This window comes from Rhinoderma darwinii, chromosome 1 (genome assembly GCF_050947455.1).
Source record: "Rhinoderma darwinii isolate aRhiDar2 chromosome 1, aRhiDar2.hap1, whole genome shotgun sequence".
NCBI classification, from domain to species: domain Eukaryota; kingdom Metazoa; phylum Chordata; class Amphibia; order Anura; family Rhinodermatidae; genus Rhinoderma; species Rhinoderma darwinii.
The window spans coordinates 309,991,724-310,011,208 of record NC_134687.1 but is presented as its reverse complement, the minus strand read 5'-3'; the positions used below and the strand labels follow the sequence as shown (position 1 = coordinate 310,011,208).

General features: G+C 40.9%; 1 protein-coding gene across 1 annotated transcript in view; it reads right to left on the bottom strand.

The window, feature by feature from the left end:
• LOC142748611 (metalloprotease TIKI1-like) overlaps window positions 1-19,485 on the bottom strand; it is a 163,332-nt gene that overhangs the window by 6,188 nt on the left and 137,659 nt on the right. Inside the window, exons 6-9 of the mRNA XM_075855777.1 lie at window positions 13,976-14,122; window positions 9,258-9,432; window positions 3,850-3,940; window positions 2,897-3,127 (exon numbers count right to left, since the gene is read on the bottom strand). Coding sequence (XP_075711892.1) covers window positions 2,897-3,127; window positions 3,850-3,940; window positions 9,258-9,432; window positions 13,976-14,122 — 644 coding nt within the window. The remainder of the gene's footprint in view (window positions 1-2,896; window positions 3,128-3,849; window positions 3,941-9,257; window positions 9,433-13,975; window positions 14,123-19,485) is intronic.

Genomic DNA, 19,485 nt, shown 5'->3' with positions numbered 1-19,485 from the left:
TTAGTATATGGGAAGGGGGAAACTTTTCAAGCTGGGTGTTGACCATGGTGGCCATTTTGAAGTCGGCCATTTTGTATCCAACTTTAGTTTTTTCAACGGTAAGAGGGTCATGTGACACATCAAACTTATCGAGAATTTCACAAGAAAAACAATGGTGTGCTTGGTTTTAACGTTACTTTATTCTTTCATTAGTTATTTACAAGCTTCTCTTTGTTTACAGCCATTGACATGTTGCAGAGGTTAACACGTGAGGAGCGGATAGAAATTGTGTTGATGTCTGGTGAACGCAGTACCCGGGTCATTGCAGCAGATTTCAATGCAAGGCACCCTACGAGACTACCCATCTCCCATGCTACAGTTTGCAAACTGCTTGCCAAGTTTCGTGAAACTGGTTCAGTGTTGGATTTGCCCAAATGTGGACGCATGAAAACTGTCACTAATGAAGAAACATCAGTGGCTGTCCTAGCTTCATTCAGCAAGAGCCCACAGCGTAGCACTCGCCGCATGTAACTGGAGAGTGGCATCAGTCGAACTTCCCTTCGGCGGATATTAGCTACTCACAAATGGCACCCTTACATACGCCAGCTGTTTCAGCATCTCAACGAGGATGACCCAGATCGGCGCACTGAATTTGCAGAATGGGCAAAACAAAAATTGGAACAGGACCCTCAGTTTACACAGAACATTTTGTTCAGTGATGAGGCAAACTTTTATGTGAATGGTGAAGTTAACAAACAAAACCACCGCTATTGGTCTGACACTAACCACATTGGATAGATCCCTCCAAGACTGTTGGAACACAAAAATTTATGGTATGGTGTGGTATATGGGGTACAAAGATAGTGGGGCCATTCTTCATCAATGGAAACCTCAAGGCCACGGGATATCTGAAATTGCTACATGATGATGTGTTTCCCTCTTTATGCACTGAAGCTGGCACGTTCCCTGAGTTTTTCCAGCAAGATGGTGCACCACCACATTATGGGTGAACAGTTTCCTGGAAAGTGGATTGGTCGTCGTGGGCCAGTTGAATGGCCCCCTAGGTCTCCCGATCTGACCCCCTTAGACTTTTATCTTTGGGGGCATCTGAAGGCAATTGTCTATGCTGTGAAGATACAAGATGTGCAGCAATTGAAACTACGGATACTGGAAGCCTGTGCTAGTATTTCTTCTGCGGTGTTGCTATCAGTGTGTGAAGAGTGGGAGAAGAGGGTTGCATTGAAAATCCAACACAATGGGCAGCACTTTGAACACATTTTATAAGTGGTCAGAAACTTGTAAATAACTCATGAAAGAATAAAGTAACGTTAAAACCAAGCACACCATTGTTTTTCTTGTGAAATTCTCTATAAGTTTGATGTGTCAAATGACCCTCTTCCCATTGAAAAAACTAAAGTTGGATACAAAATGGCCGACTTCAAAATGGCCGCCATGGTCAACACCCAGCTTGAAGAGTTTCCCCCCTCCCATATACTAATGTGCCACAAACCGGAAGTTAATATCAGCAACCATTCCCATTTTATTTAGGTGTATCCATATAAATGGCCCACCCTGTACACAGTTTTTCCTGTAAAAAATATGCCCATAATAACCAATAATCTTAATGTGTATACCTCAAGATCAGACCAAATGGCTAGGTAATGAACTAGCAGGATGTCTACTTGTTTGAGCCCAAAGCCCAGACAAAGAACATCAGATACAAAAATGAATCAGAATTGTTTCCGCTAGTATCACAGAAATTCAATGTATATCCAAAGTACACAAAATGCCACACCATATGACTAGACAGCCATTATCGTCAATCTCTGCATACATCATAGATTTTCTGTTATGTTTATTGTCCTCCTTAGGTTTTATCATTACATAGAGCTCAATAAAAAGTAATTTATTAAGCTGATAATAAATGGTCAATCACATAGGACAGACTCCGGATTAATAAATAACCCACTCTGTACAGTATAATTGCTATTTCTATTATTCCATAGCTCAGGGCTATGCCTAACCTTAGAAATTCAACACGACCAATTCCCGTAATCAGATAAACATTTCATCAGGAATGTGCTACACTGTTCTCAGAAATGTACAAATCTCTGTGCTGAATACTGAAGCTTATTAAATTGAACATAGTTATATAAAATATGGCTGGAGTTATATAGACCTCAGTACAAATATATGTCACGTTTAGGGCAAGTCTGGACAAATCCCATGAGTCGGGAACCTAAACATGAGAGCCCCCTCTTTGATGTTTATATCCCCTAATAAAGCATATGGAAAGGTGTTATCCTGATGTCTGAGGCCATGTTCATGCGTTCAGGATTCTACCAGGATTAAGATGCACATTCCCCGCTCACACGCTTAGGATTTCAAAATCTGCTGCATGGTCATTAATTCCGCAGATTCGGTGCTGCGGATTAGCTCTATATAATTACAATGGGAAACTTGAAGATTTTGCGGCCAATCTGCGGTAGAAATGTGGAACTGAGTGTAAACTGCAGGTTGCTGCTACAAATTTTCTGGGAAAAAAAATGGTCTAACTTCTGAAGATTTTATTATGTAAGCCATAAGCTGCCATTTCTTCACATAAAATACCACACTCTATTAGAATCTGGGTAGAACATGCACCCTCATTGGTGGGAGTACCGGTATTTTTCACAGTTTACAAATACATAGGAAGTTGGAAGCTGGAAATTTCTTCTAGCATTTGTTTTACAACCTGAGCTAGAAAAATGGCAACTAGAATCTAAAACCCTTCCCCAATAGTCCCTACTAAACGCGTGACTAACAGCGAGGCCTAGAGATGTGTGTCTTTACTCTGTAGCAGCCATCCAAGTACATGCAGCTGGTTATATTTCCTGTCAAAATCAGTTTAGGAATCTAAAAGTCCATTTATATTTACCTGTCTTGAATGCGAACCCAAAGGTCACTAAAATGCCGATGTTTCTCCATCTTTGACTTTTTCTTTTTGTACTTCCTGTCATCCTTTTCCATTATATCTACATTATCGGACATGAGCAGGTTGGGTATCTTCTCTTTGCGTGGGTTCGTTTTGTGCCTCACTTTGGAAATGGATGTACATGGGGGTGATGAATGTGAAAACTTTGACGCAGGAGACTTTTTACTTTTACCACTTTCAGAAAAAAATAAAATCAGATTCAATAATTAGAAACAATCATATGTTAGCTGGATTTACTAAAAGGAAACATATAAATATTAAAAAATTAGAATAGGCGAAATGATGCACACATATGCGTCCTTACTTCCGTTAATAAAAGAAGCCACAATGCTCTGCCAGACCCATTGTATGACAGATTCAAACGGCGCCTGACGGACCCCTTTGACTTATAATGGGGGTTGCATAGTTTTGACGGTGAGCATAGTAAGGGTATGCGCACACGATAACTGCAATTACGTCTGAAATTACGGAGCTGTTTTCGGGAGAAAACAGCTCCTGAATTTCAGACGTAATTGCATGTACTCGAGTTTTGCGGGGCGTCTTTTATGGACGTAATTTGGAGCGGTTCTTCATTGGAGTCAATGAAAAACGGCTCCAATTACGTCTCAAAAAGTGTTCTGCACTTCTTTTGACGGGGCTGTTATTTTACGCGCCGTCTTTTGACAGCGACGCGTAAAATGACAGGTCGTCGGCACAGTACATCGTAAAGCCCATTGAAAGTGATGGCCAGATGTTTGTCGACGTATTGGAGCTGTTTTTTTAGACGTAAATCGAGGCGTAAAACGCCTCCATTACGTCTGAAAATAGGTTATGGGAACCCAGCCTAATAGTACCGGTCCGAACATCTGTGTACATTGGTATTTTAGTTTACATATAAATATACTGTGCCATCTTACCTCATGATTGACTTTCCAGCAGGGGTGTGATGTACATCATAGCCGTATCGGTTCAAAATATCAATGACTGTATTGTTACCCATGAAATGACCTGCACAGCGAAGAATAATGTGAATGATTACCACAGCGTATAAAGGAATACAGCTCTTTTATCCTCCTTCACTATAATGGAAACAACAGGAGCGGGAGGCTGTTGTATATGTCCATACTGGATTATTTTCCTCGAAATACTGCTATCAGACAACTTTTTTTCAATGTACCAATTCATTTCCATAGTAAGGAAGAGGGTTTTGTCATTTTCATGTCTTAGCATCGCATGTTTTCACTGTCTGCTAGAGGTTGGAGTTTTCCTGGACAGGACGGTCACCAGTTTTTACAATTCCTACACAATTTTTGTGGTACTTTTTACATGTAAAATAAACACAGCATCTAGATTTCAATCTGTGTGAAGAGGAGATACACAATAGACATCTCTTTTGTAAATTTGACAGAAATGCCTCTCACAGACATTGCATTTTTTTTTTATAAATGTTATTAAATTCACCTACCCATAAGTGCCCTGCCGTTGCAGGATGTATGTAGTCTTTGGGCTCCAAAGCAACGTGTATATTTTTACCCAGATAGCATTTGGGGGCATTACTTTTATAACACTCTAGCTAGTGACGCTCCTCAGGTCTCAGACGTTGTTCATTGTGGTCTAGACAATAAAGAGCATCCTTTCTTCTCTCAAATGAGCTTCCCCTATAGCTCTTACCACAACAAAGTAGAATACTTGCTTGTTAACCAGTTCAGGACCGGGATATTTTGAGCCTTCAGGACCAGACACCGTTTAGCCCTTTTTAGCACGTGTTAGTTAAACAGCTATAAACTTTTTTATTTGTTGGTCTAACGACGTGATTTTTGCTATGTTTTTTCCATAGACAATGCAGGTTTCTTTTTTTATCGTTTTTATACACATCCTTTTTGCTATTTTAGAATTTTTATTCATAAAGTTTGAAAATAATAGTAAAAAAGTAAGCTTTTTTACGTTTTAGGCTATTTTTTTCTGGTAATAACATAGTTTTACCCTAAGATAGACCTTTTATTTGTGATTGTCATTGTCCCCTGTAAATTTTAATATATTACATGTCTATATTAGGGTAATTGGGTCAGCGCTAGCGTTACAACAATGATTGGCGGGGGGAACGTTTTTTTTTGGGGTGGGTATTTAATGTGTATTTATTATTAATTTTTTTTATTACTATGGTCTGTCCCTCAAAGGTCAAAAAACACCTTTGGTGAACTTTATATATTTTTTTTCTTTCTTTTACACCATGTTTTTCCACTGTAACTGGAGCTGCACAGCAGCCCCAGTTACAGGGGAAATCAGCCCTCTCATAGTGACTATTGTCACTAATAGGGTTGTGCTGGGTCTAGTAAGACCCAGCAGCAGTCTGCCACTACCGGCACCCGGCGCGGCCGCTGCCTCTATTCCTATACACAGCGTTCATTGAGCGCTGTGTAAAAGAGATTGGAGAAGACAGAAGCAACGAAAGCTGCTTCTATCTTCTCCTCAGGGTCCCCGGCAGTCACTGACAGCCGGAGACCCTACATTCAGCTGCCCGATCGCTCGGGCAGCAAGTTAAAACCCGAGCCGTAAAAAGTCTATGGCTTCGGTTTTAAGAACCCTGACCACTGGCCGTAAAAACACAGCCAGCGGTCGGGAACCAGTTAAAGGCTATATACACCTTCGAGAGCAATATTTATTTATTTTTTTATAAAAATTGGAAAGAGCCCATTTCTTGAATGGGAAATGTCACCTTCTTAAAGGCTATGTAAACCTTCAAAAGCGATTTTAAAAAAAAATAAAACATAAAAATGTGTATCAGTGTGTTTGGTTCAACTTTCTAATTCATTTTTATTAAAAATTATTTTTCCTTTTTGAGATACAGCTGCTTTGGATCCTGTATACAGAGCAGCTGTATCTAGTGCTGAATCCCGTATTCATCACGTCAGCGGGACTGGCTGGGTCAGTGTCAGCAGCTGTATCTCAAAAAGTAAAAATAATTTGAAATAGAAACTAATTAGGAAGTTGCACCAAACACACATATTTTTATTTTTTTTAAAAATTGCTTTCAAAGGTGTACATAGCCTTTAAGTTCCACCAAATTTGTGACAACTGGTGTAATTTAACGGACACAGTCTCCTCCCATTACCCCTCCTTTGTTGAGTAGCATGGGAACCTTATCCCCTCATTTTATATTATTTTTACAACAGGTTTGGGGAAGGATTTGTTTCTCTGTATTCTTCATTGTTTCTCTAAATATGCAGAGATAATCTATTGTACCCATATTGTTCAGAGCCTTATGGCCTAGATCGTATGTATGCACTAGTAGTTAGACACACCAAACCAAGTTTTAGTTCTTTGTAGTCTGGTATCATTGTGGGCTCCTGGTCCTTCGGTTCAAGCAGCTACTATATCTGCCTTTGCATCTTTTGCGGCATTTCAGATGTCCATTCGTAACTCTCATATTGTGTTTGAAGCTTGTAATGCTTTTTATTCTATTTTCTTTTCTCTCTTTTTTTTTGGGATTCTTAGTCATACAATGCAAATGATGTGCATAGGCTTAATATGTCTGTTCTATTGTTATGCTTATTTACCTATGTAATCTTGCATTCAGTGAGTCAATGATTACACAATTCGTTATTTTTTTCATTGTAAATTTTTAATAAACTTTGTTGTTGATTGAAATTTAGCATAACAGTCACTATGGAACTGCAGGTCATAAATACTTTTGTTCTGATATTTGAGATTTCCCGTGCTTTGCTAATCCGGCCTACTGTTGACTATAGTTTCTAGCGTTTTGTGTTCACCTTGAATATAGAGCCACCATTGTTACATTGGAACTACAGGTTCTCAGGATACTTTTGTTTCGAGGTAATATAAAGTCATTGATGTCATTCAGAGGTTTAATAATCAGTTTCCTTTGCTTTGCATATACAAAGTTAAGATGCTTGACGGTTCATTGTATTGCCATCAATGGCTACTGATAAAACTCATGTTATTGGAGTTATATTTTTTCACTTTTTATGCTGTCCCTTCACTCCGACAGAAGGTATTTGCCTGGCTCACTTCGTTGACATGGCCATTGGTAGGTCCTCTGCCATATTCATCTAGTGATTTAATTAGAGGTGCACTTTAAAGGTGTTGTCCCATCAATACCACACCTGTCCATATGCCCTGTTAGGACATACGGACGTCATAGAGGAGTATTGTAAAGGATTTGCCAGACACAGCTTCTGTGTCGACGACCGTGGGCAATCAGTCTGCACCTGCTCCTATGTCTGTGAGACTGACTCCATCTTCCACCACTCAGGATGGCAGGCTTAGGAGTGGGAGAGCCTATCACAGCCTGGCCAGACGGAGCTAGCTCCCGCCCACTGTCTATTTATACCTGCCTTTCCTGTTCCTCCTTTGCCTGTGATTCTTCTATGCTTGTTTCCTGGCTTGCTGCTGCTGCTTGTACTACTCATCCTCTGCTTGTTATTGACCTTGGCTTTCTGACCACTCTCCTGCTCACCGTTTTGTACTTTGTTCTCTCCTGGTTTGACTCGGCTCGTTCACTACTCTTGTTGTTCACGGTGTCTCCGTGGGCAGCTGCCCCGTTTCCCTAGCTTCTGTGTACCCTTGTCTGTTTGTCTGTCTTGCACTTACTGAGCGTAGGGACCGTCGCCCAGTTGTACCCCGTCGCTTAGGACGGGTCGTTGCAAGTAGGCAGGGACTGAGTGGCGGGTAGATTAGGGCTCACCTGTCTGTCTCCCTACCCTGTCATTACAAGTATCCCATGTTCAGGACGCTCCTCTATGAGCCAAAGTGGAAAGCCACTAAGTGATCTGGCACCCCGGCCTGTAAATCTAATATATGTTTAGACTTTCATTTGATTGGCATGTAAAACTTCCCTCAGCCTAATACTACCGATCGCTGGGGACGCCAGGATCAGCCGACCAATAGGTTGGCTATTTTCAGACAAGGAGTTGTCCTGATGAGATAACCCCTATAAGAATGTCCATCCATACATTGCATTAATGACCTCTACTATTTTACTTTTAACTTTTATTAATATGTTGCAGTTTTTTAAACCTTAGTATGCTATAGCGGGATATTTTTCCAAATTGACTGCAGTGGGAAAACCACACATAAAGTATACATGATGTACCACACATGTAGTTTCATTTTAAACAGTTCTAGAAACATTTCCTTAAGAACGCATGAAGTCTGTTTTTTTTCCTCCACCTGTTACTTAAATGACTGAGCAGCTGCTGAAAACCTGTGTGGATGCTGTATGGAACTTTTTAGGTAATGTCTTTCTTAGTGACTAGAAATAAACAGAATCTCAATTTGTGGCTGTCAGACAGGAGCTGCTAACCAGTATGCAGCTCTAAGAACTGTCACTCGTATATAAAGGCTGATCGTCAGCAATCCGGAAATGTAAAAGAGAAATGTGGCCAGGAAATGTGTTGCTTTATATATCTCTATCTCTGTCCTTCTCTTTCTTTCTTTCTTTCTTTCTTTCTTTCTTTCTTTCTTTCTTTCTTTCTTTCTTTCTTTCTTTCTTTCTTTCTTTCTTTCTTTCTTTCTTTCTTTCTTTCTTTCTTTCTATCTATCTATCTATCTATCTATCTATCTATCGTTTTCATGTGTGGCATAAGTAAACCCTACTAAAACACCTTCAATGTGTACGATATATTATTAATTACAGAACAATCAGAGCACTGCATGAGATTCAAATATTTTTGACTCTGCAATAAAAACCTTTATGTATGACGGTATTGTAAGCCAGCAGACTTTGTGTGGGTAAGCCATGGGGTAATAGGATTATCCATTCCAGATGGTTTTACATAATTTAGAGTGTAACCTGATACAAATTCCCTGACATTAGACTCTCTAAGTCAAACTCTCAAGTATTTTTAGGTGAGTGAATGTTTCAAGCTAAAAACTAGAAAGTGAGGCATGAAAAAAATTATATTTGTAAGATCCCTGTGAGTATAGAGAAGTTGATCTTTACCTATGACTGAATTTCCTATTAGGCAAGAAAGGTCTATGCCTATGGGCTGCCCTGCAGGAGAGGTCACCTGCTCCTCACGGTCTGAAATAGATTATAGAGGCCTTCTTTGGGCTAATGGTGCCCTATGGACGCGTTTAGCATGTACGTCAGGAACTTTCCCGACGTATATGTTAAACATAGGTGATAAACATAATGTGAACAGGGCCTTAGTTGTACTACACTCGAATATGTATAATGAAAGAGGGTGAATGCATGGTTGGTTGGCACCCGTCTCTATTACATTTTTACTGCCTGATCTTAAAAAAAGATGACTTTGAGGCCACAGCACTCTGAGATATACTGTAAATCTGGTAACACTCTTACCTGCTCCAAAAGCAAAGAAAAAGCTCTTTTCTGGAAACTCTTCTAACAGATCCTTCACTCTCTTCCCCATACGTTCGTTTCTTTTATAGATTAACTCTTGTCGAAAATAGTTATCAATCTCTTGCGCAGTTATTAGTTCATGTGGTGGAAGTGTGGCGTTTATAAGATTAGGCACCTAAAACAGAAATCAGACTTGTAGGGATGTGCAGATGAATGTGCAGGTTATTGTAGCACCTCAGTTGAATTTGCTATCAGTATGCCATGATTTTCAAGTATGTCCCCATCTGTGACTTCAGATAAACAAGGAATTGAAGTGTAGGCTGACATAGGTTCATATTATGGGATTGCATAAATAACATTCCCTAGTATACATGTATTTTCAGATTTACTTTCATTGCACGGGGGGACAATACAAGAACAAGGGTCCAATGCTTCCATGAATGCAAATTATCTGCCATTGCAAGCAAATCCATCATGAACAGGTTGTCATAAAACATAAAATAATGTATTATAGTGCTTGTTAAATGGTTATTATAAAACAAAAAATAATGTTTACTTTTTGATATACGGCTTCTATGTATCCTGGATTCATAGAAGCTGTGTCTTGCGCTGAAACCAGATGTGATTGATAAAAGCTGCATCCTGCGTGTCAGACCCGCAGGACCCACTGTCACCGAAGTCGTCAATCCCACTGACCTGACGGATTCAGACAGGGTCGGCTCCAGGTTTATGTGGGCCCTTTGGCGACACAGACTTAGTAGGCCCCTTTGTGGGGGAACTCATGGCAGCAGTAAAATGGCAGAAAATGGCACTTTATGCCCCCATAAACACGTTAGGCCCTGTTTATGCCCCCATATATAGGAAGTTAGGCCCCCAGTTTGTACCCCCATAAATTTAGTGCCCTGTGTAGATAGTGCCACACAGCCCCCTCCCTGGTAGTGCCACACAGCCCCCCTGCCTGGTAGTGCCACACAGCCCCCCTCCCAGGTAGTGCCACACAGCCCCCCTCCCAGGTAGTACCACACAGCCCCCACCTCCCAGGTAGCGCCACACAGCCCCCACCTCCCATGTAGTGCCCCACATCCCCCCTAGGTAGTGCCACACAGCCCCCCTCCCTGGTAGTGCCACACAGCCACCCTCCCTGGTAGTACCACACAGCCTCCCTCCCTGTAGGCAGTGCCTTTGGGGTTCCCTCTTGGAGTGGAATCCCCAGCCAGAGCATTGCCGAAGCTCTGGCTGGGGATTCCGCTTCAGGAGAAACCCCTGACGTCACTGTCCATATATGGACAGTGTTGTCAGGGGCAACACCAGAGCCATAGTCCCAGGCAGAGCACTACTAGTACTCTGCCTGGGACTCCTGCTTTGCTCCTGACATCACTGTCCATATATGGATAGTGATGTCTGGAGCAGTGATGAAGTCCCAGGTAGAACGCTAGTAAAGGCTCTGCTCTGTTACTCCAGCTCTGAGGAAGCCCCTGATATCACTGTTCATATACGGCTAGTAATGTCAGGGGCAACCCCAGAGCCAAAATCCCGGGCAGAGTGCTATTAGTACTCTGCCTTGGACACTGCTCTGCTCCTGACTACACTGTCCATCTATGGACAGTGATGTCAGGGGTTACCCCAGAGACAGAGTCCCAGAGCAGAGCCGCTTCTAGCGCTCTGCCTGGGACTCCTTCTCTCCTTCTGACCTCACTGTCCATATATAGACAGTGATGTCAGGGGCTTACCCAGAGACAGAGTCCCGGAGCAGAGCTGCTTGTAGCGCTCTGCCTGGGACTCCTTCTCTCCCTCTGACATCACTGTCCATATATATAGAGTGATGTCAGGTGCTTCCCCAGAGACGGAGTCCCGGAGCATAGCCACTTGTAGCGCTCTGGCTGGACAGTGGGACTCCTTCTCTCCTCCTGAAATCACTGTCCATATATGGACATTGATGTCAGGGGCTTCCCCAGAGACGGAGTCCTGGAGCAGAGCCGCTAGCGCTCGGCCTGGGACTCCTATTCTCCTCCTGACATCACTGTCCATATATGGACAGTGATGTCAGGGGCTTCCTCAGAGACAGAGTCCTGGTGCAGAGCCGCTTGTAGCGCTCTGCACGGGACTCCTTCTCTCCCTCCGACATCACTGTCCATAAATGGACAGAGATGTCAGGGGCTTCCCGAGAGATGGAGTCCCGGAGCAGAGTCACTAGCGCGCACTGCCTGGGACTCCTTCTCTCCTCCCGACATCACTGTCCATAAATGGACAGTGATGATGGCAGTGACAGCACACTGCGGCTGAGTGGGCCCCCCCAAGGGTACTGGGCCCCGGCACTTGCCCGGGTTCGCTGGGCGCTGAAGCAGGCCCTGGTTCGGGTGTCAGCATAGAAAACAGCTTCTTTATATCCAGGATACATAGAAGCTGTATCTCAAAAAGTTTATTTAAAAAATAAATAAAAACCAATTAAATAGTTGCACAAAACACTATAATACATTGTTTAAATATATATATATATATAAAGAAAAAAAAATAAAAAAAAAAATATATATATATATATATATATAAAGTCTTCAAAGGCTTCCATATCCTTTACGCGCATACAGTATTTTAAGGAGAAGAAAATCCTATATCAATCACTGCCATTCTCCATAAAGAATTAAAGAGAACCTGTCACTAGATTTTCAGGCTCTAAACTACCAGAATGTCATTATACTGAAAGGGAATAGCATCCTAAACATGTTCCTCTCAAAACTTAGGGTTTGGGCATTTTGTCCAAGAAAAAGTTATAATACAGTGTGTGCAGTATGTAAATTACCAGAGAAGAGTCCTGGGGTGAGTCCAGGTATACTGGCCTCTGCTTCATCTAATCACCAAGTATACGCAGGTTGCCGTTGGGTGCATCTCAAGATTCTTCTCTGGTAATTTACATACTGCAAACGCTGTATTATAACTTCTTTTTAGACAAAATGCTAAAACGAACAGCTTTGTGAGGGGCATGTTTGGGGCGGTATTCCCCAGCAGTATAACGACTTGCTGGTGGTTTAGTGCCCTAAAATCTAGCAACAGGTTCTCTTTAAAGGGAATGTGTCATCAGAAAATAACCTATTGTTTAAATCAAGTTTTTGTGTTTAAGGGGTTGCTCAGTCATAAGAAATTGATGGCCTATCCTCAGGATAGACCATCACAATCTGATCGATTGGGGTCTGCTGATCAGCTATTTTGAAGGGGCCGCGGAGCTCGTATGAGCATTGCTTCCCCATCATTACTGTCAATGCTTTTACTGTGAATCGCTGACCAAGATGTTGCGGCGGTTCACAGTATCACAGCCTACTCACATTCACTTGAATGGGAGAAGGCTGTAATACTGTGAACCGCCGCTACAAGTGTGTCAGCGATTCACAGTACGAGCAGATAAGGAATGAAGGGGAAGCATCGCTTGTATGAACGCTGCGGCTCCTTTAAAACAGCTTATCGGAGGGGGTACCCGTAGTCGGACCCCCACCGATCAGATATTGATGGCCTATCCTGAGGATAGGCCATCAATTTCGTATTGCTGGACAAGCCCTTTAAACATAATTTGTAAGATTTTACTTTTATATGTCATTATCTATATTAAAAAATAATCCTGAAATCTTACAGTTTTCCCTCTGGCCAGAGCCTCACAATAGACTGATACTTCCTGTTCTGTAGAGATCACTTCTCAGCAGTCATCTCATTATCATAGGCAGGATCACAATGACAGGTAACACATACATATAGATAACACAGGATCCACCATTGACAATTTGTGATAGACATCTCCCCTCCTCCCCCTCCCTGCACAATGACCTCTTCAAAGGTCACAGAGCATGCCTAGAACACTCTCCCATAAAAGTCAATGGGTCCCCTCCTGTTCACAGGTTCTAATGGTGCATGTGACTGCTGTAAAGCCTATCGCTAAATGTTGTTAACAGCAGCTCAGGCAAGATGGCTGCCCCCAAACTAAATTACAGAAAATACAATAAAAATCTACAAACAAATAAAAAATAGATTAGAAAAAAGATGACATTTTACTATCTGGTTTTAATTAGAAAAAACAAATATAGGTGATACATTCCCTTTAAGCAGTTGCTCATAAGTAGGTTTCTGCATATTCTATATCCTTTTTTTTATTCAACCCACTTGAGTAACCAAACTAGATGACATCCATTTGTTAAGATCTGATCAACTTGTATGAGTTGTCTGTAGTTATCTACCAATCACATTAAAGAAAAAATTGTTACCTAGTATACATGGCTACGTTGGGGTCACATATGCTGCGACATCAAACTGAATTGCATTATATCTATGATAGCTTCTAAGTGTGTGTGTGTGTGGGGCCAGCACCGTGTTTAGAATGGAAATAGGGTGACCAAAGTTCTCAAAAGCTGAATCTCCTTGGGTTCTTCTGGAGATATTCGCCATAGATTATGTTCCCATCTCTATTGAAATAATATGTATGTTTGGCTGGGTCAAGCGTGTATATTAATGGCAGAGCTGGAGGTAAAAGCGATGTATGGTCAAATTAACACTGTAATAGCCTTCAAATAGACATACATGGAGCCAAAATCTCAGAGGCTGTTTTCTCAACACTGGAACCAGTACTGACAGCAGAAGCTACCAATTTTGCTTTATTGTGCAGATTTCACCTGATCTACAACTAGAATATATATAATTTAATAAAAAAGCAGACATTATAAGAGATTGTGTAAACGTACTTGTGAAGAATCATGGTTGAATATGATGGCGTTCAGGTCTCCACAGTTGTAATGTTTGATAAGGTCCTCAGTTGTGTATGGAGCTTGGAGACTTCCAGCACGAAGACTCTCCTGCTGCAAGAGGGTTTGGTTTAAGGCAAATATTACCTGTAAAATAAATTCAAGCATGCACCTTTACATTGTGATCTGTGAAGTCAGGACGTTCTGTTAAACATTCTGTTGAAATGAAAAAAAAAATTTTGACGGTAGAATATATTGATCTGCCGTTATCAAGGGCAGATCAGAAATTTCAAGACGTTGCCCCATGGGGTTGATGTGGGCATCACTTCCATTTTTATATGAGTTTCCATAAGTCAGCACCATTCTGAAACTTATTCACACTAACACCAGGTCCCTGATTTCTCCTCCGTTTTTGCATTTTGTTGGGGGTGGGGTATTCTTTTTTCTAATTTTTATTTAAAAAGGTGAAGGAGTGAAGATTGATCTAGCAAGAGTCAGAGCTGTCCATGACAACCATTGAGATCCCACCTTCATTTTCCCGAAGCAGGTTTGCTATAGGCAACACTGAAACTTTTTCTCAGAACAGTTTTAATGCCCGAGTGGTTATGTTACTAGTTTGAGTTGATTCCCATGTTAACACAAAAACATCTGGTCTTAAAGACCCCAAAAAATCCTCAAGATTAAATTTTTTTTTGAAGATTCACATCCTCAAACACAGAAATACTTGTTACATGATATCGTTGTACGTTTAGTTATATATTATTTTGAAAAACTGCTGCTATGAATTTTTTCCATGCATCTTATATTCAGTCTTGAACATAAATCAATGAATAAATGAATTACTAGGACATTCTATACCATTATTATCATTGATGTGTCATGTGGTTATATCCAGGTTGAAGTGCATATTGAAAATGCTGTAATAAAAAAGTTATAATATGCTAATGATATGATATTATCTACCCCCTTCCCTCTCCTTCAGCGTTGTCTTCTATTTTTTTTCTACTGTTTTTACTTCCCGCTCTCTCTTTACCTACCATTAGTAATAATGGTTTCCCGTCACTTAAAGGCTATGTAAACCTTTGATAGGGATTTTTTTTTTAATTTTTCTTTAAAAAGATATAAATGTGTATCCATGTGATTGGTGCAAATTTATAAATAGTTTTGATTAAAAATTATTTCAACTTTTTGAGATACATCTGCTCTGTAAACAGAGCAACTGTATTGTTCACTAAATCCTGTTCCCGTCAGGTCCGCAGGACTGACGGGTTCAGTGAAAGCTAGACCTGCGCATTTCTGATACGCAGAATCCACCTGTTATGCATCACATCTAAGTTTATAACTTAGACTGAGGTCTGCGGGACTGACGGATTCAGGTCATCGTGAATGATACAGTTGCTGTGTATACAGAATACAGAGCAGCTGTATCTCAAAATGTAAAACAAATTTTTAATAAAAACTATAAAGTCGCACCAATCACGCTGATTGACGGTTTTATTAAAAATGCCTTTCTGAGGTTTACATAGCACCTGCAATCTTTTCCACATATAACTTGAAAATAATATGATAAGGGCTCTTGCACATGGCTGTATTATGGATTCATGTTGTATGGATCTGTAAAACATTGCCCCCATCTTTCTATGGTCCTATACTGTTCCTCCATGTGACAGAGACACATGGAGTGGCATGATGCTATATTATGCAAGTTGCTTCTTGGGAAAATTACTGTGCTAACAGCAGTGCCATACGGTGGCACTCGGAGTGCCAATGGGTCTACAATATGGACACATAGGGACTATGCGTGTTGCCGTACATGAACCCTTGTTCCGGCTGTGCTTCTTCGTGCTAGTATTTGTACCAACTATACATAACTTTTCTCTAGACCTTTATTATAAAAACAACTTTCAATAAAAATACATAAAAATTGGATAATATGTAATATTAAAAGTATAGCATTGCCTGGGATCCTGATGTGGTATTGTCTGTAAGAAGGAAAAAAGTTTAAAGAATGTTTTCTTAGAGTTCTCTTCTGTGAAGACTCCTGTTTTTAGAAGTAACGCTCAGAGCAGGCTTTCTGAAGCATAATCTAATAAACTGATTGACTTGACAAGGTTGAGAATGGACAAACAGAGGATAGGGCAATTGATTGAACAGATGTGAGTGTTTTTGTTGTGAAGATCTCAAAGCTGGCGGGGTGGCGATTGGCTCATTTAAGTTGCATAATACTATAAGCCTTTCATATGCAGATCGGCTCTTTGATCCCATGTGCATAAAAGTACAAGGCAGGGGGTCCTTTGTCTTAAAAAAGAATTCAATGTCTGATGGGGTCTTGTTCTTCTCCCAACCTCGTGATCTAATATAGGTTCACTAAGTGTCTTTGCAGAGGGAACATGACAGCTGCAAACATACAACCAGAGTTTCCAATATTGTTTGTATTGAGGTTTAGATCTATTTGTATGTTTTTCTTTTTACCCTGAAAATACAACTAAAATATTACCAGTATTTATATGAATGTAATGTTAATAAATATTGTCATTATTTAGACTAATATCTTCTGCATTGAAGTAACAAAAAAAGGTCTTATATTCAAACCTGTCTTCAGGCCAGGCATTCCCAATACACATTTGTCTGTTGTTGGAGCCACCATAAGCTGGATATATACACTGTTAAGCCATAATATTAAAACCACCTGCCTAATATGGTGTGGGTCCCTTTTGTACCGTTAAAACAGCTCTGGACCGTTGAGGTATGGACTCCACATGACCTATGAAGGTGTCCTGTGGTATCTAGCACCTGTCCTGTATGCTTGCGTGGTGGGGTCTCCATGGATTGGACTTGTTTTTGGTGAAAACATAGGTAGCAGATAGACAAGCTCTAGTAGATCTTTATGAGCTTGTCAATGGGGGCTCTGTAGACCATTACTGTGAGGGTCCAGAATCTGAATCCTTTAGGGGAGGTGTTAGATCGTCCATGTTCCCTCCCTTATCACCAAGTAGTTACATCTATAATTTTTCTAGGGCTGTGACACAGGATGTCAAGGCACTAATTTATCCACACGCGCCGAATAATCTCACAGAAAAAGAGATTGTAGCTTTGAGATGGTTGAAACAAAATGATTAATTGATTATCAAACCTGCTGACAAGGGAGGGAACATAGTGATCATGGATCGGGAATTCTATGTGGCGGAATCCATGCGACAACTATTAAACATTGAATCATACAAAAAACTGGGGGAAGACCCTACAAGTGTGTATACCCAGAAGCTACGCTCCCTTTTAAGGAAGGGTATGTCACTCAATATTTTATCTAGACGTCAGGCAGAACGATTACTACCAGATAAACCAGCTAAACCATACTGGTATTTTCTGCCCAAAATTCATAAGACTTATGTTAATCCCCCAGGAAGGCCCATTGTGGCAGGTAGGGGTTCCATTACTGAGCCATTATCTAGCTATCTTGATTGGTATTTGCGCCCCCTTACTCCGAAGTGTTCCATCATACTTGTTGGACACAAAATCCTTGTTACAAAACCTTATTGATTTCAATTGGGAGGCTGACTACAGTCTTGCCACTATCTTATTTTTTTGAATTTATATGATCAATGTTCTTCACTCCACCTGTCAGTGGGTTTAATATTATTGATGAACTGTATACGTTTTAATGATCAGTTTCCCCTGATTTAACTTGCGTTGCAATATTTTTCTTCATTATCATGACACAGTCTTGAAAGAATCATACATTTTAAGATATTTGCAGTAACTGGAATGATTTCTCCATGGCATCTTACCTGCTTGAACCTTTTTTCCCCTGATGGGCTGCTCTATACACATTAGATCATTGACCAATCCCGCCAAGATTTACCAACATGTATCTAATATGTATAGCCACCTGAAAACTTTTTGTTGCCAATAGGGGTCCATTTATTATTTTTAAAGAGAAGGAACGGATTGAACTATCTCAAGAAGATGTTCCATCATGTTTAGCAATTTTGAACAATTCCATTTCTAAAAATGATTTGAATGTCCAGACACAGTTAGATTCTTTGTCACAAGATCTTGAAAGCGTACCTAACTTTTCAGCTGACTTTTCTGAATAAGCAATCATGTGTGTGTACACAATAACACTATTTTTGGCCATTATATGACTTGTATATGGCTATTTTTTTTTTTGTTAGCAGTTTTTCCCTCTGCAGGCTATCTCTAATTTTCCGTTTTCTCTGAGCTAGTGGGCGGAGCCTAACTGCTATCATGTCTGCAATACACAGCATGCATAAAAGAGGAGAATTCTTCTCACCTAGTACTATATATCACATATATATATATATATATATATAGAAGCAGCAGAATGGAGAATACATGCAGCAGTAATGAGCAATGTAGCTGTGAATCCAGCACGGGAGTGACATAACTTATACCAGAAGCCTGTGTCTGGTCTCTGCTCCTGCTTCCTCCCTTAGCTCTCCTTAGACTTCTATGGGCAGTGTTATGCCCGTGGTCTCTGACCACCAGCATATCCCACCTACCGGCAGCCGCAGGCCTCTGAATTCTGGCCGGCATATCCTCCCACTGAGATGCCATCACACATTGCTCTCTCCTCCTGCTGTTACCTGCAGGGTGTGCGCACCCGGGACTTTAAGAAGAACTCTGCCCACTTCCACTTTGCCTGAGCAATTTTGTGTCTTCACAGTGTTTGTCATGCAAATGGTTCCCTAGCTGTATCCCGTATCCAGCATCTGTATTCGGTGCCCATGCCAAGTCAAGTGTCCGAGACGACTTCTGTGTTCAAGTCCATTGTCCGAGACAACTTCTGTGTTCAAATCCTGCGTCTGTGCCAAGTCCAATTGTTCAGCACAAGCCAGCTTCCGATAGTCCGGCACAAACCAGCATTTTGATAATCCGACACAATCCAGGTACACTTGCCCTAGTGACTGTTATTGTTATTTTGTTTGACCAGCTGCTACTCCGCTGCGGCAGAGTGGCCCGTGGGTCCACATACCCCATAGCTGTGACAGGCAGCAGTGTCTGTGTCTCCCTTTCTCTGCTTCTGCTCCCTCCTTATTTACATTCAACAGTGGGAACTAGTGCGTTGTGCTATATTCACTACTATGGCACTGCAGTATAACCGCTACTATGTGGTGTTACCGTACACATTAAAATATGGGGGTATATTTAAATTAAAGTGTGTAGTCGGTATTATAGTATAGGCAAGCATATTTGGGCATTGCTATGGCTGACACATGTGTATTGATACTAACATATGTCTGGCAATGGGCACAGTCATGGCTGTAACATTAATATAGCAACTGATAAGGCTGGTACAACTCATTTAAAGTGAGCATATTTGTAGGGGCATTGTCAGTGGTTGACATCATTGTAGATGTAGCATCTGTTGAGAAGTGAATATTCATTAGTCGATGTACACATTCAGCACATTAGTGTGTGGCTTTCATATTGTCAAACTTTGGGTTACAGGGACCCCTTAAATTGAGACAATAATGAAACATAGCTAA